Source organism: Aplysia californica, unplaced genomic scaffold (genome assembly GCF_000002075.1).
Source record: "Aplysia californica isolate F4 #8 unplaced genomic scaffold, AplCal3.0 scaffold00540, whole genome shotgun sequence".
NCBI classification, from domain to species: Eukaryota; Metazoa; Mollusca; class Gastropoda; order Aplysiida; family Aplysiidae; genus Aplysia; species Aplysia californica.
The window spans coordinates 113469-125968 of record NW_004797810.1 but is presented as its reverse complement, the minus strand read 5'-3'; the positions used below and the strand labels follow the sequence as shown (position 1 = coordinate 125968).

At 39.3% G+C, this 12500-nt stretch overlaps 1 protein-coding gene across 1 annotated transcript in view; it reads right to left on the bottom strand.

Moving 5' to 3' along the window:
* Positions 1 to 12500, bottom strand: part of LOC101847445 (signal peptide, CUB and EGF-like domain-containing protein 1) — a gene marked incomplete at its 5' end in the record, with an annotated part of 45465 nt that overhangs the window by 24327 nt on the left and 8638 nt on the right. The window contains 7 exon segments of the mRNA XM_005106518.3: positions 503 to 673; positions 2268 to 2438; positions 3839 to 3968; positions 6325 to 6437; positions 7489 to 7641; positions 8067 to 8215; positions 10959 to 11181. Of these exon segments, the coding sequence (XP_005106575.3) occupies positions 503 to 673; positions 2268 to 2438; positions 3839 to 3968; positions 6325 to 6437; positions 7489 to 7641; positions 8067 to 8215; positions 10959 to 11181 (1110 nt within the window).

The following is a 12500-nucleotide window of genomic DNA, read 5'->3' as shown; positions in this document are numbered from 1 at the left end:
TTTATATGATTGTTGGAAGTAAAACAAATCAAAACAAAAACTACTAAATGTGCCCCCAAAACATTAAAAAACTAAATCAACCCAAAAAACACTAAATTTAGTGGTAAAAAAATAAGAATGGCAACACTGCTGAAAAGTAACTTGATGTTGAAGTCGTCGTAAAGGAAAGTGCCCGAGCCGTTGTTAGCGGCTCACCGGCACAGCAATTCCGACTGCGAGCCGCTGGGAGCGGTTCGCCGCAGATAAAGAGTTAAACAAAGGTCTACACAGAATAAGTTGCAAGGGAAACTTTCCAGTTACTAGGACAGCAATAGAAAATGTTATGCCTTCCTTTTCAAATAGGGTTAGAAATTCACATGTATCTACTGTGGTGACATTCTCTGACACATCAATGACTAGATGTTTACAATCTGGAATCTGAACACATTTCTTAATAGAGAAGCACTACTAATGTTTCAGTAACAGAGTTTCATCTAGTCAAGAGAATTTCTTGATAGCTCACCAGGGCAAGGCGACAGTCCGTCACAGGTCTTGAATTCAATGAGTGAAACAGTGCAATTTCTGCCACCATACTGGGGAACAGAATTGTCACATGTCCTACTCCGGACAGCTGTGGCATTCCCACAAGTGGCAGGACAGACCCATGATGACCAGTTGCTTACATTGCCATGAACTGAGTAAAAGAGGAGTAAAGCATTACAAATTAGTCCACACTGAAACCAACAAAGTCAAGTGAACTGCCAAAATGAGCGTGCATTTGATTATGGTTTTGTTCAATGTTCTCGCTAAGTTCACCTCTAAAATCAGCGGTACCCCGACCTTCTTCAATTGGAAATATCTCAACTTCTATGAAAGTTAGATGGGCATTTTTTCCATTGAAAGCAAGGCAAATGATCAGGCTTTAATTTTATACCAATAACCCTATATACCCAATAATTGACGAGCAACTGATTCCGCAGTGAAAGGTAGAAAGTGTCATAACTACATCTGGTCAGCTCTGGGCAGTAATTAGTAAGACCTGCATCTGCCAATGCCAATTATGGGGTGACATTTATCAATCCCAACAAACTCTTATATGTGTGCCAATGGTTTCAGGCAGATGGGTGCTGTGAAAAATGTTGTAATCTAATTGTATCAACATTCACTTCAAAGGATGACGCTATAATCCCAAAGGCAGAAGGTTAAGACAAAGATCAAGTCATTTCTCATTAGAGAACTACTTTTAGTGGTTGGTGCAGGAGTGGCAAGGAAGAACTACTAAAGTTCACAGATGCCTCTTTCAGCTCCATACAAAAAATTTTGGCCATCCATCAGAAAGAAGACGTTTTCTGCCAAGGGGAAGTTACAGTTTCAACAAAAATCAAAAACGAAAGTCAAAAGATTGTAGATGAAGACCACTAACATATTTGGGGTCTACAATCAACAGAAAACAGGCACTTGATGAAGAGTTAAGAAGGCCCTACAGGAACTGGAAAAGCATCAACCACCATGAGCTAGCTATCAAACAAAGCTTGGAGTACAGGAAATCTCAACACTAAGATCAAGATGAAAGTGTACCAAGTGCATGCATCCTGGGCACACTGCTCTAGGACTGAGAGACCTGGGAAGGGTATAAATTAAATATGAGGACAAAATGCTATGCAGCGTTCATACCAAATGTGAAAAAAAAAGATTCTTGAAATAAGAATTTTGGGTGATACAATTTTCATTTTGCTTTATTCAAGGAAATGTTTCACTAGGCCTACATATGGACACTTGAAATTTCCTGTTGAAATCTTTTGGTAAAAATGGTGGGTGAAGTAGTCTGGCCAGATGAACATTATGGACAATGAAAAGGAAAACCTGAAACATAAGGGTTTTTAATGTCAATCCCTTTTATTTAATAATTTTCCAAAGATTCAACAAAAATGAGAAGAAAGCGGAACATATACAATTCATGACATTAGCATCAACTTACTGGGACAGTTGTGTGTGTAGCGTCAACTTATTGGGACAGTTGTGTATGTAGCGTCAACTTACTGGGACAGTTGTGTATGTAGCGTCAACTTATTGGGACAGTTGTGTATGTAGCGTCAACTTACTGGGACAGTTGTGTATGTAGCGTCAACTTACTGGGACAGTTGTGTATGTAGCGTCAACTTACTGGGACAGTTGTGTATGTAGCGTCAACTTACTGGGACAGTTGTGTATGTAGCGTCAACTTACTGGGATAGTTGTGTATGTAGCGTCAACTTACTGGGACAGTTGTGTATGTAGCGTCAACTTACTGGGACAGTTGTGTATGTTGCAGACTTCTGTCTCCTCATCTGGTCCTTGACACGGGTTCCCATCTGGCCCTGGGGCAGGAGAGTCACACTGACGGTAGCGTTTGCGGGTGCCACCGCCACAAGTCTCAGAGCATTCCTCAAACAATGTCCACTGACTGTAGTTACCATGGACTGAAGTCATAAGGGGAGGAGGGGAGGTTGGACGATAATTTTTTTATTTAATCTTAGTGATGAAAATTTGTAACTCAATCATAATAAAACTCCAAATGCCTACCCTTGTCTCACTTTCACATGTATCTTTTACGTTAACCCTTGTTCTTAATAAACAAGTGTCAAGGAAAATCATGTATCCCTCAAATTCAGAGTGAACCCAATAATTCTAGAAAAATATTTCTTGTTCTAGTTACTCTCAAAGGGAGTTGTACTGCAGTAACAGACACATTCCTTTAAGATGACTCCAACATAGTTCACTCATTAGACGAAGAACTATCAAAATAGATTCACTTGTTTTGATTCGATGACTCATTTCACGTTTTTGTCATTTTTAGATTTAAGAGGACCCTGACGAAGTGGTTTTACCGCCCTCGGAGATAAAGAGTTAATAAAACACGTTTCTCTTTCAGATATCGAGCTCCTAATGCATTCATACCCTCAGAGACCTCATTTGTACATCAGAACACACAAGATACGTAAGGCATATGTGGTGACTTTTCCTTATTTCCACTGATCCAGATATTAAACAATTTTATAAAGTCGAATGTTTTTAATGTCATTTAATAACAATCATCCATCTTGGTTACCATAAAGTCATTACTATATTATATTTGATGAAATAAATGTATAATGATCATTTTATTACCATAATTTTACAAATGTGGGGCATTGTGTTGAAATCAGATGCATGTCAAAGGAATGAAATCGAAGACCCCGACATTTTTCTTCTGATTAAGCAATTTTTATTGAATTTTGTTTTTGGCTCAACACCTTTTACGTCCATTTAAAAACACATTTCTGGATGGATTTTTCTGAAAAATATTGAATTAAGGCACAAAAAAAAAATGTAAATTCAATTTTCAAGGACTTTCAAGCTTTGGAAGTCAACAAACTTTCTCAGTCATTTTCTCGCAAATTTTACCTCTGAAGCCAGACTTCCCCCACCTCCTTCAATTGTAAATACCTTGACTTTTTTTCAAGAAAGATGGGTATTTTTTCCATTGAAGGCAAGGCAAATGAAACAGCCTTAAGATAATACCAATAACTCCCTATGCCAAAGAAATTGACAAGCAACCGATTCCATAGCGTCATGACACAAATGTGGTATTGACTTCTAGTTTCATTCATGAACCTGAGAGGAACCAGACATTGTTTATTTTAGTATAAACTCTGCAAAACATATAACGTTCTTGTTAAATAAAGTCTACTTTTAGAATAAACTTTAAAAAAAGCAAGATTAGAGTTAGCAGAACAATTCATTAAGAGGGGTTGCAGGCAAAGGAATGTTCACTTTAAAAAGACTTCACTTGCTGCTTCAAACACATCTTTACATGACATAACAAAGTACAAACACTCACCGATTGCTTCTGCACAAAGGCGTCCCCTAAATTCTCCGACACAGGTACATGTGTAGTTTCTTAAGTCGAAGTGGTTTACACACTGTGCTCCATTCGCACAATTGTGTTCCTCACAAAAATCAGGAGCAAACTGAAACAGAAAAAGTTTATTTTCCTCATAAAACAACCTAATCAACGGCAGATATATGGCCAATGCATAGTTTTGCAATACTCAGGTTTATGTCTTGTAAAAGGAATGTTAATATTGCCCAAGCTGCTATTGCTTACTTAGGTAGACATGCCTGTTAGAGGGTGGCTGACACAAAACTGACTTCACAAGTTTCGGTAGGAATCAGTTTTAGAGAGTATCAATCTTCACAGCGCCACTGTTATGAGCATTCTATACAGCAAGTTAAGTCTGAAAAACTGAAATGCTGAGACAGTTAACTCAAAAATGTTTACATGTACACTGACTCCAATCACACAAAAGGGCTACAGGACCTGCATTCACATTACGGCCCCAACCCCAGTGTGGGTCATGAATGCAGATGGAAAGGATATACTGTGATATTCACAAGTGGGCAGGATAATTAATTGCATTTTATTGATCCCCTTATGGACATTTGGCTTACAATGGCAAAAACACATTTACAAATTCAAAATTATAAAGACATATGTACATAAATATACTGACGGTCATTATAAAAACGCACCATTTTGGATTGAGCACATTGTGCACCAAAATTTATCCAGTGACATCAATTGAGATTGACAAAGGCTCACAGGCAACAGTGGTTACCGATCACACAAAATTAGAAGCTCCCACTTCAAAACTGCCAATGCGCACGAGCAACACCCAAAAATACGATGTATTGACCTCAAACCTAAACTTTTGTTTAGCGAGACAGATTTTTTTGGTTGTTAGGGAGAGATTATATTCGCCAATAACAAAAACTGACGTTCTTTAATCTGTGCAACAGATTTTTTCCGCGTAAATAATACCGCCACTTTCGAAGCTAGAACATGACAGGGCCATCGGAATGCTCCAAGCCGAAATGGCAGCACGGCAAGTTGCCAGGCGCATGAACTGTAGCCACTCGATTGTTATCCGGTTGTCTCAAGGAAATGCAACTGGATCTACAGCAGATCGGCGTCGGAGCGGCCAACCCCGAGTCACAACACCAGCACAAGACCGTTACATTTGCCAATGTCACCTTCGTGACCGTTTCCTGCCAGCACCAGAAACAGGTCGTCAAGTGGTTGGTCGGCGTGGACCAGTATCTGAATGGACCGTGCAACGCCGTTTGCGGGAAGCAGGACTTGCAGCCAGACACCTGTACGCTGGTCCTGTCCTGACTCAGAGGCACCGTCAACAACGTTTGCAGTGGGCCAGGTAGCATTTACAGTTGACACGACCCCAGTGGAGGACTAGTCTTTTCTGACGAGAGTCGGTTTGCCCTTTCGCATGCTGACAGGAAAAGAAGGGTCTAGAGACGTCCCGGCGATCGCTACGCCAACTGTTGCATGCTGGAGGTCGATAGATGGGGAAGAGACAGGGTCATGGTATGGGGAGCGTGCAGCTATGATTATCATGCACCACTGTACTTCTTCGACCAGCCTGTGAATTCCAACACGTACCAGCAGGTTCTGCAGAACCACGTCGTGCCGTTATTAGGTCATTGCCCAGAGCGGCAGTTATTCCAACAAGACCACGCCCGCCCGCACAACGCTCGAGCCACCACTGCTTTTCTGCAGGCAAACAGCATTGATGTCCTGCCTTGGCCATCACTGTCTCCTGACATGGCACCAATTGAGCATATGTGGGACGAGCTTGGCCGCCGTTAGTCTCGTGGAAGACCTCTAAACAATCTCCAAGAGCTGAGGCGTTCTTTGACAAAAGGGCGCATACAGATTCCACAGGTGTTCTTTCAGACTCTTATCAGTTCCATGAGAAGACGCTGCCAATCCTGTATTCAGGCCTATGGAGGACATACACGATACTAAGGCAAGAGTTAAAAACTCAATTTACCGCTCTGATTTTAGAAAAATGCTTTTGTGCTCTCTGTGCCATTTGACCTTTTCATTTCATTTCAGCTGTGAATATTCACAAAATTAGAATAGAATGCAATGGTATATAAGCTGTTAAAAAAAAATAAACACACCACCATTATTCGAATTGTCTTGTAAGAGGTGCGTTTTTAAAGACCGTCAGAATACATACATAAATATACAATATGGAACAATTGTAAAAACATGCCATCGCTGGTCGCCACTTGACAGTGCCCTGTTTTTTTAGCTAGGGTTGTTGTGTCTTGCTTAAGGACACACCCCAGTGACCATCCACCTGAACCCTGTCTCACCGATGCTTGCTTGACATTACTTTTGAGTCTGAACTCACTCGCTTGATAGGAAAGAAAAAGTAAATTACACCAAAGCACATGCCAACCACCTACCACTAAACTATAGCACAAGCAAGAAACAAGATAGAATAGAAACTGACAACTTGCCTCACAATGTTCTCCTGACCACAGGTCATCACAAACACAACGATAGCCATTGTCCTGATCAATGCAAATCCCATAATCTCCACAAAAGCTGTTGTTGGCACAGTCGTCCACAGCTGCAACACAATCAGTGACCAAACTTAATTACCAGTACGGCCAAAGCATAGCTCTCGCTCTCTTATTTTCTACAGTTTTACAAAATAATTCACTACTCATGTTTGGTTTATTTTGTACCAACTATGGACCATACTTGATGCAAATTCAAAGTTGGCAGTTGAAGGGTTTCACTGTTAGATCTTTTCTGTTTCTGTGTTATTTCTGCAGTAACCAGTTAGTCCCTGGCCCTTAATTATAAATATTGAGGACTTTTCAATCCCTTGGATTGCTTACTATGGCACATCGGAGGAAAGCATTAACTCACTTGAGCCTGAGCTATTTTTCACCCAACAACTATTGCAGCCTGACACTTTGGGGATATATTGAAGCGTTAACCACAAAAAAACTGTGAAAGCTATCATAATATTTTTACTTCGATAAGAAAAGGAAAGAAATGTTCTCAAAGAAAAAGAAAACTGCATCTAATTTGTTTGAATAATTTTTATTTTATCAATATTTTGAAATGGCAATGTCTGGGGGTTACACAATTTTTTGGCAAAGAGTTAATAATAAAATCATCTATCGCAATGCAGGGTGACTAACTTAGTCCATTACCGCTAAAAAACTATTACACATAACTTCACCAAATTAAAAAACAACAACAAACAAGCGGTTCAACTTTTGGCTCGCCGCTTCCCACAACTTGTAGTAACTGAAAAACACCAGAGATATCGATCGATAAAGCCATAAATACGGGATTAGGCTGCCAAGCAGGTGGGGCGTCCCGTAAATACACGGGAATAGGCTCAAGTGAGTTAAAAAGAGAAAACAGGACAGGAGGGAAGAAGCACAGTAAAAACTATACAGGATACTGATGAATGAATAAGTGAGAGATATACGGTACCTAACAGGCTCCTCAAGCCTCAAGATATTTTATGTTAACACACACACACACGTGCACACATTCACACACACACACATTATAGGCCTGTATATAAAAAGAAGATATACAAAGAAATGTCCAAAAAATATAATTTATGAAAGTGTCATGGGACATTCTTTTTTCCTTACCATCACAAGTGCTGAGTGTTGAAAGTTCAGTAACTATATTGTTCTCAGTGAGAAAGTTGTTTGCCAGTAATTGACCACATGAGCTGGCTAAAGAGGCGACTTGTGTACCTGTCAAAGCCTCTTTTACTCCCTGAATTTCACTGACCACAACATCTGAAAAAGGTACACATTCTATTCTGAGGTGATTGAAAAAAAACTTACAGGGAACACAAAATTAAAAAGAACAAAGTTTTTTTGGGTTAAATTGTAAAAAAGAGTTTTGTCCACGATGATAAAGCAAACCAGTCCCACACAGATACAATTACATCATTCACTAAAAAGCACAATACAAACCTGTCAAATCAATAGAACAGAACACTCACATTTTTTTTTCAAAATAAGAGGAAATATTATAGTATTTCCAGGAAATCTCTCACATCCATTCGACAGTTTTTCAAGATTCCAGTTAAAATTAAACCCCATCAACCATTCACAAACATGTACCACCACCACGACAAGCCTCTGCACGGTAACATCTCCTTTTCCCTTTCCAAAGTGAAAACACAAGATAAAACATCAGGTATGTAATTTCTACTTACAGTCTAGGTCCTTCCCTGGAGTAAACCCTATAGAGGTGCACGGAGAAGAAGATAACCTATACTCAGTCTCGATCAACACACCATCAACGTACAGAGAGGTTACTAAAAGAAAATGAACCACTCGTCTCATTCCAATATGATACCACTGTCTGGAAAAAACCCAGTAATAAAGCATATATGATATACATCAGAATCAAGGCCATATGCAGAACATTTTTATAAATTAGATGTTCCATTTCTTGTTACCTGGAAATGATGGTGATATAGCACATATATACATCAAGATCAAGGCCATATGCCAAATGATCATCATCATTATAAAGTGCCAGAGCTGAAACATATCAGCCATCATGGTTTGTCATTCGTATATATACATGTATATTTAGCATTCTCATCAAATCTGTTAAGGTTTTCCTACAAGACTGTTCTTGATCTACCCCTACTTTTTTTGCCCAGTATTTTTTTCAGTGAGAGCATGATATTTAAGGCTTTTATTTCAATTAAAGAGTCCCAGAAACTTCATTAGTCTCTTCCTAATCGTTTTTATTAGAGAGCTGCAAAATAACTCCCCCCCCCCAAAAAAAAATATTAAAAAAATAAAAATCTGATTCTTCCTTCATCGAACTATGAAGATCGGAGAAGGTTGTTGAAGCCTAAAAATATGTTCATGCTCCTACAAAGTAAAAAGAAAAGCCAGTTCCCTTGGTGGGAAGTATTTTCAAGGAGTCTGGAACAAGAAGTAACATTCTTTAATGTTTACAATTACTGTTCATTTACATTATGCATGTGACTGTGAGCCTGTTTGTGAGTGCAAGCATACAGTTGTATTACTATGGTTATGTGCACAGGCGTGTGTGGAGGAGAGGATGTGTGAGAGAGTGTGCGTGTATATGGGTGTGCACATGCCCCTGGGTATACATGTGTGGGCATGTTCTGTGTGTGTGTGTGTCCGTGGTGAAACACCAAACCAATGTGCAAGGACCTGGACAATAAAGATGTATCTTATCTTATCTTATCATTTGAGGCCTGAGACACACTGAGCTGGACATCATCCCAGAGCCCAGAGTGTAAGGCAGAGTATATGATTTTAAATCAGAGAGAGAAAGAGAAATAAACAGAGAGGGGCAGAGAAAGAGAGACAAAGAGAGAGATAATGAAAGAAACAGAAAGAGATAGAGACTGAAAGAGAAAGAGACAGAAACAGAGAGATAAAGGAGGGGGGAAGAGAGAGAGAGAGAGAGAGAGAGAGAGAGAGAGAGAGAGAGAGAGAGAGATTCAAAGATTCAAAATGATTTATTGATTTGAAAGGCCTTTGGCCCATACATCCACATATTTTAACATATGGTTCGGCAATTACATACATTGGTGCAGCACATCGGATGTTTAACATAAATTGGACATGCACGCCCACATACACGCATGCACGCACGCACACACGCACACATGCACGCACGCACGTGACGCACGCACATACACACTCATACTCACACATATACATACATACATACAAACATACATACATACATACATTCATAAGTGGCGTCGGTGGCCTAGTGGTTAGGCTGTCGGACTCGCAACCGTAAGGTCGTGGGTTCGAATCCCATCAGGGGCCCGACGTTGTGTCCTTGGGAAAGGCACTTTACACTTATTTTCCTCACTTCACCCAGGTGGGAATGGGTACCCGGCTATAGACAGCGAAAGATCTTGTCAGTTTGTTAGTGTTTGAGCGCTTAATCGGCTGCTCGCACTGTATGCTTCCCGGGAAGCTGAGAATGTTTCGGAGTGCTCTATGGTCTGCTGGGGTAATAATATAGTGTAAAGCGCATAGAGCCTGCTGTTGAGCGGGGATATGCGCTATACAAATGCTATCTATTATTATTATTATTATAAGATCAAACAGAAATAGAACTTCCACACAGTGCTATGAATGAGGTAGCGAGAGAAATCGGGACATGTTTCACTCTGAGAAGTGAATACCATTGTCTTTTTCATACATATATACATATAAAATAGTACACATTACAGTAGATACAGAGTTACATATGCGAGTGAATACCTTTTCCCTGGGACAGACGTGTCCGTATAACAACATAATTTAGGAATGAGATTATCTTTTTAGAATGGACTTCATCTGAACAGACTAATATGCCTAACAATATAATTTAGGAATGAGATTATCTTTTTAGAATGGACTTCATCTGAACAGACTAATATGCCTAACAATATAATTTAGGAATGAGATTATCTTTTTAGAATGGACTTCATCTGAACAGACTAATATGCCATTCAGCTGAGAGAGAGAGAGAGAGAGAGAGAGAGAGAGAGAGAGAGAGAGAGAGAGAGAGAGAGAGAGAGAGAGAGAGAGAGAGAGAGAGAGAGAGAGAGAGAGAGAGAGAGAGAGAGAGAGAGAGAGAGAGAGAGAGAGAGAGAGAGAGAGAGAGAGAGAGAGAGAGAGAGAGAGAGAGAGACAACCCTAAGAATCAAATGCATGTCATCTAAGCTATTGACACTATTATTTTCTGAGACACTGTAAGATAGGATGAGTTCTATATCCTTTTCCACGACTTCTTAAAAATGTTAGACATCATAAATTGTGTCACGACACGTTGGAATCAGGGGCCCGTCAATTTTTGGACATGTGGAGTTAATGGTATCATCTGAAAGCATATTCATTTGTCTTGCTGTCAATGAAAAAAATACCCATCTATCTTAAATAGAAGTCAAGATATTCGCTATTGAATGAGGTGGGGTCGCATGGTTTCAGTGATAAAATTCACAAGAAAATGGCCACCAAAGTTCGGTAACTTCAATAGCTTGAGAGTCCTTTAAAACTGAAAAATTACATATTTTGTGCCTTTAATCAACTTTCAAGCAAAAAAAAAAGTGTCATACCTTCTACTCCTCAACTGGCCATGAGGTTCAGAGATCAAATACAATTTCAGATTTTCACAGCCGATAAATGCTGCATCAGGATTTGCCGTGAAAGAGAAAGAAGTAGATGTGTTAACCAGATTTGATGGTATTTTCAAAAAAAAAGAGATGGAAAAGGGGTCTGTCACATCCACGTCCTTTATTACTGGACCTTCTGTGTCTTTGTTCATGACAATGTCGTTAACTGAAAGAAAACAAAAAACGAGAAAAACATGTTTCATTGCATGAAAAAGAAAGAAATAAACTGTGTAAGTTTTTAAAAAGTCATCATGAAATAAGATTTTGGGGATATACAGTACTAGTTTGGGACTCCAAAATAACACAATTGCTGAATTTTTATAAGACTGCCTTCAAGAATGCCAGGTGATAGAACTTTATTTAGGAGGCTCTTTGGTTGAGATATGCTATTCACCTTTCTTATCGAATATCAAAACAGCTATTTGACATTGATACAAACTTGGTATCCTGCAGTCATGAATGGTGGATACCTCAGGATTTTTCTCAGATTTTACAAACTCTCAATCCCACTCCCAGAGGAGATGGGGCTGACTGACTGTCACTTTAGATGAAGAGAAAAAACTCTCAAATCCATGTACATGTTCTACATAGGCCTATGCCTAGACACCTTAACAGTAGAACGTCAAAGATAACATTCAAACCCAATTCCTCCCTAAAACAGAACATAATCTAATGACTTGTAAAAGCGGCATACATCAGCCTGAAAAGGTGGGGTACTACTTCCAATAAGAAAAAGAAACGACTTACAAAAAAAAACCCCAGTTACCCCAAACTGGACACTTTTTACCAACATTTCAAAGAAATTGTTTGCTAAAAAATCCCCCCAAAAGTACATTGGAACACAGTAACCTCCCTTTGAAAAATAGTCTGTTTTTACTTAGCCTACTCATTCTAAACTTCTTACATATTTTTCTGACAGTCTGCACCTAGAATAAACCGTTAAAAAAAATTTCCAAATGATTCTAGAAATGTAGGCTCTCAGGTTCAGGTGTTTGGGGTCTCAGTAGTATGCATTTTGACATGAAACAGAATATTGCCTATTGTCTTCTGCTGGCTAGGAATTTATGACTTTCAAGATGATCAAAGACATGCTGACATTTGCAGTCATGGAATACATTCTACAAAGCTACACAAAAAGCATGACATTTGGACTACAGCAACTGAATATAACTTTCTGCCACCTACCAATAAAAGATACACATGGCAGTTAACTGCAGAACGGGAAAAAAAGGATTTTAGCTAGGAATCTAGGAATTATTTAATAATAATAATAGTAATAAATAGTATTTGTATAGCACATAGGTCTACCCCCGCTCGACAGCAAGCTCTATATGCGCTTTACACAAAATCATTACCCCACCAGACCCTATAACACTCAGAACAAACATTCTCAGCTTCCCGGGAAGCATACAGTGCAAACAGCCGATTAAGCACTCCAACACTTAACAAACTGACAAGATCTTTCTCATTTCAGTATACAGTAAG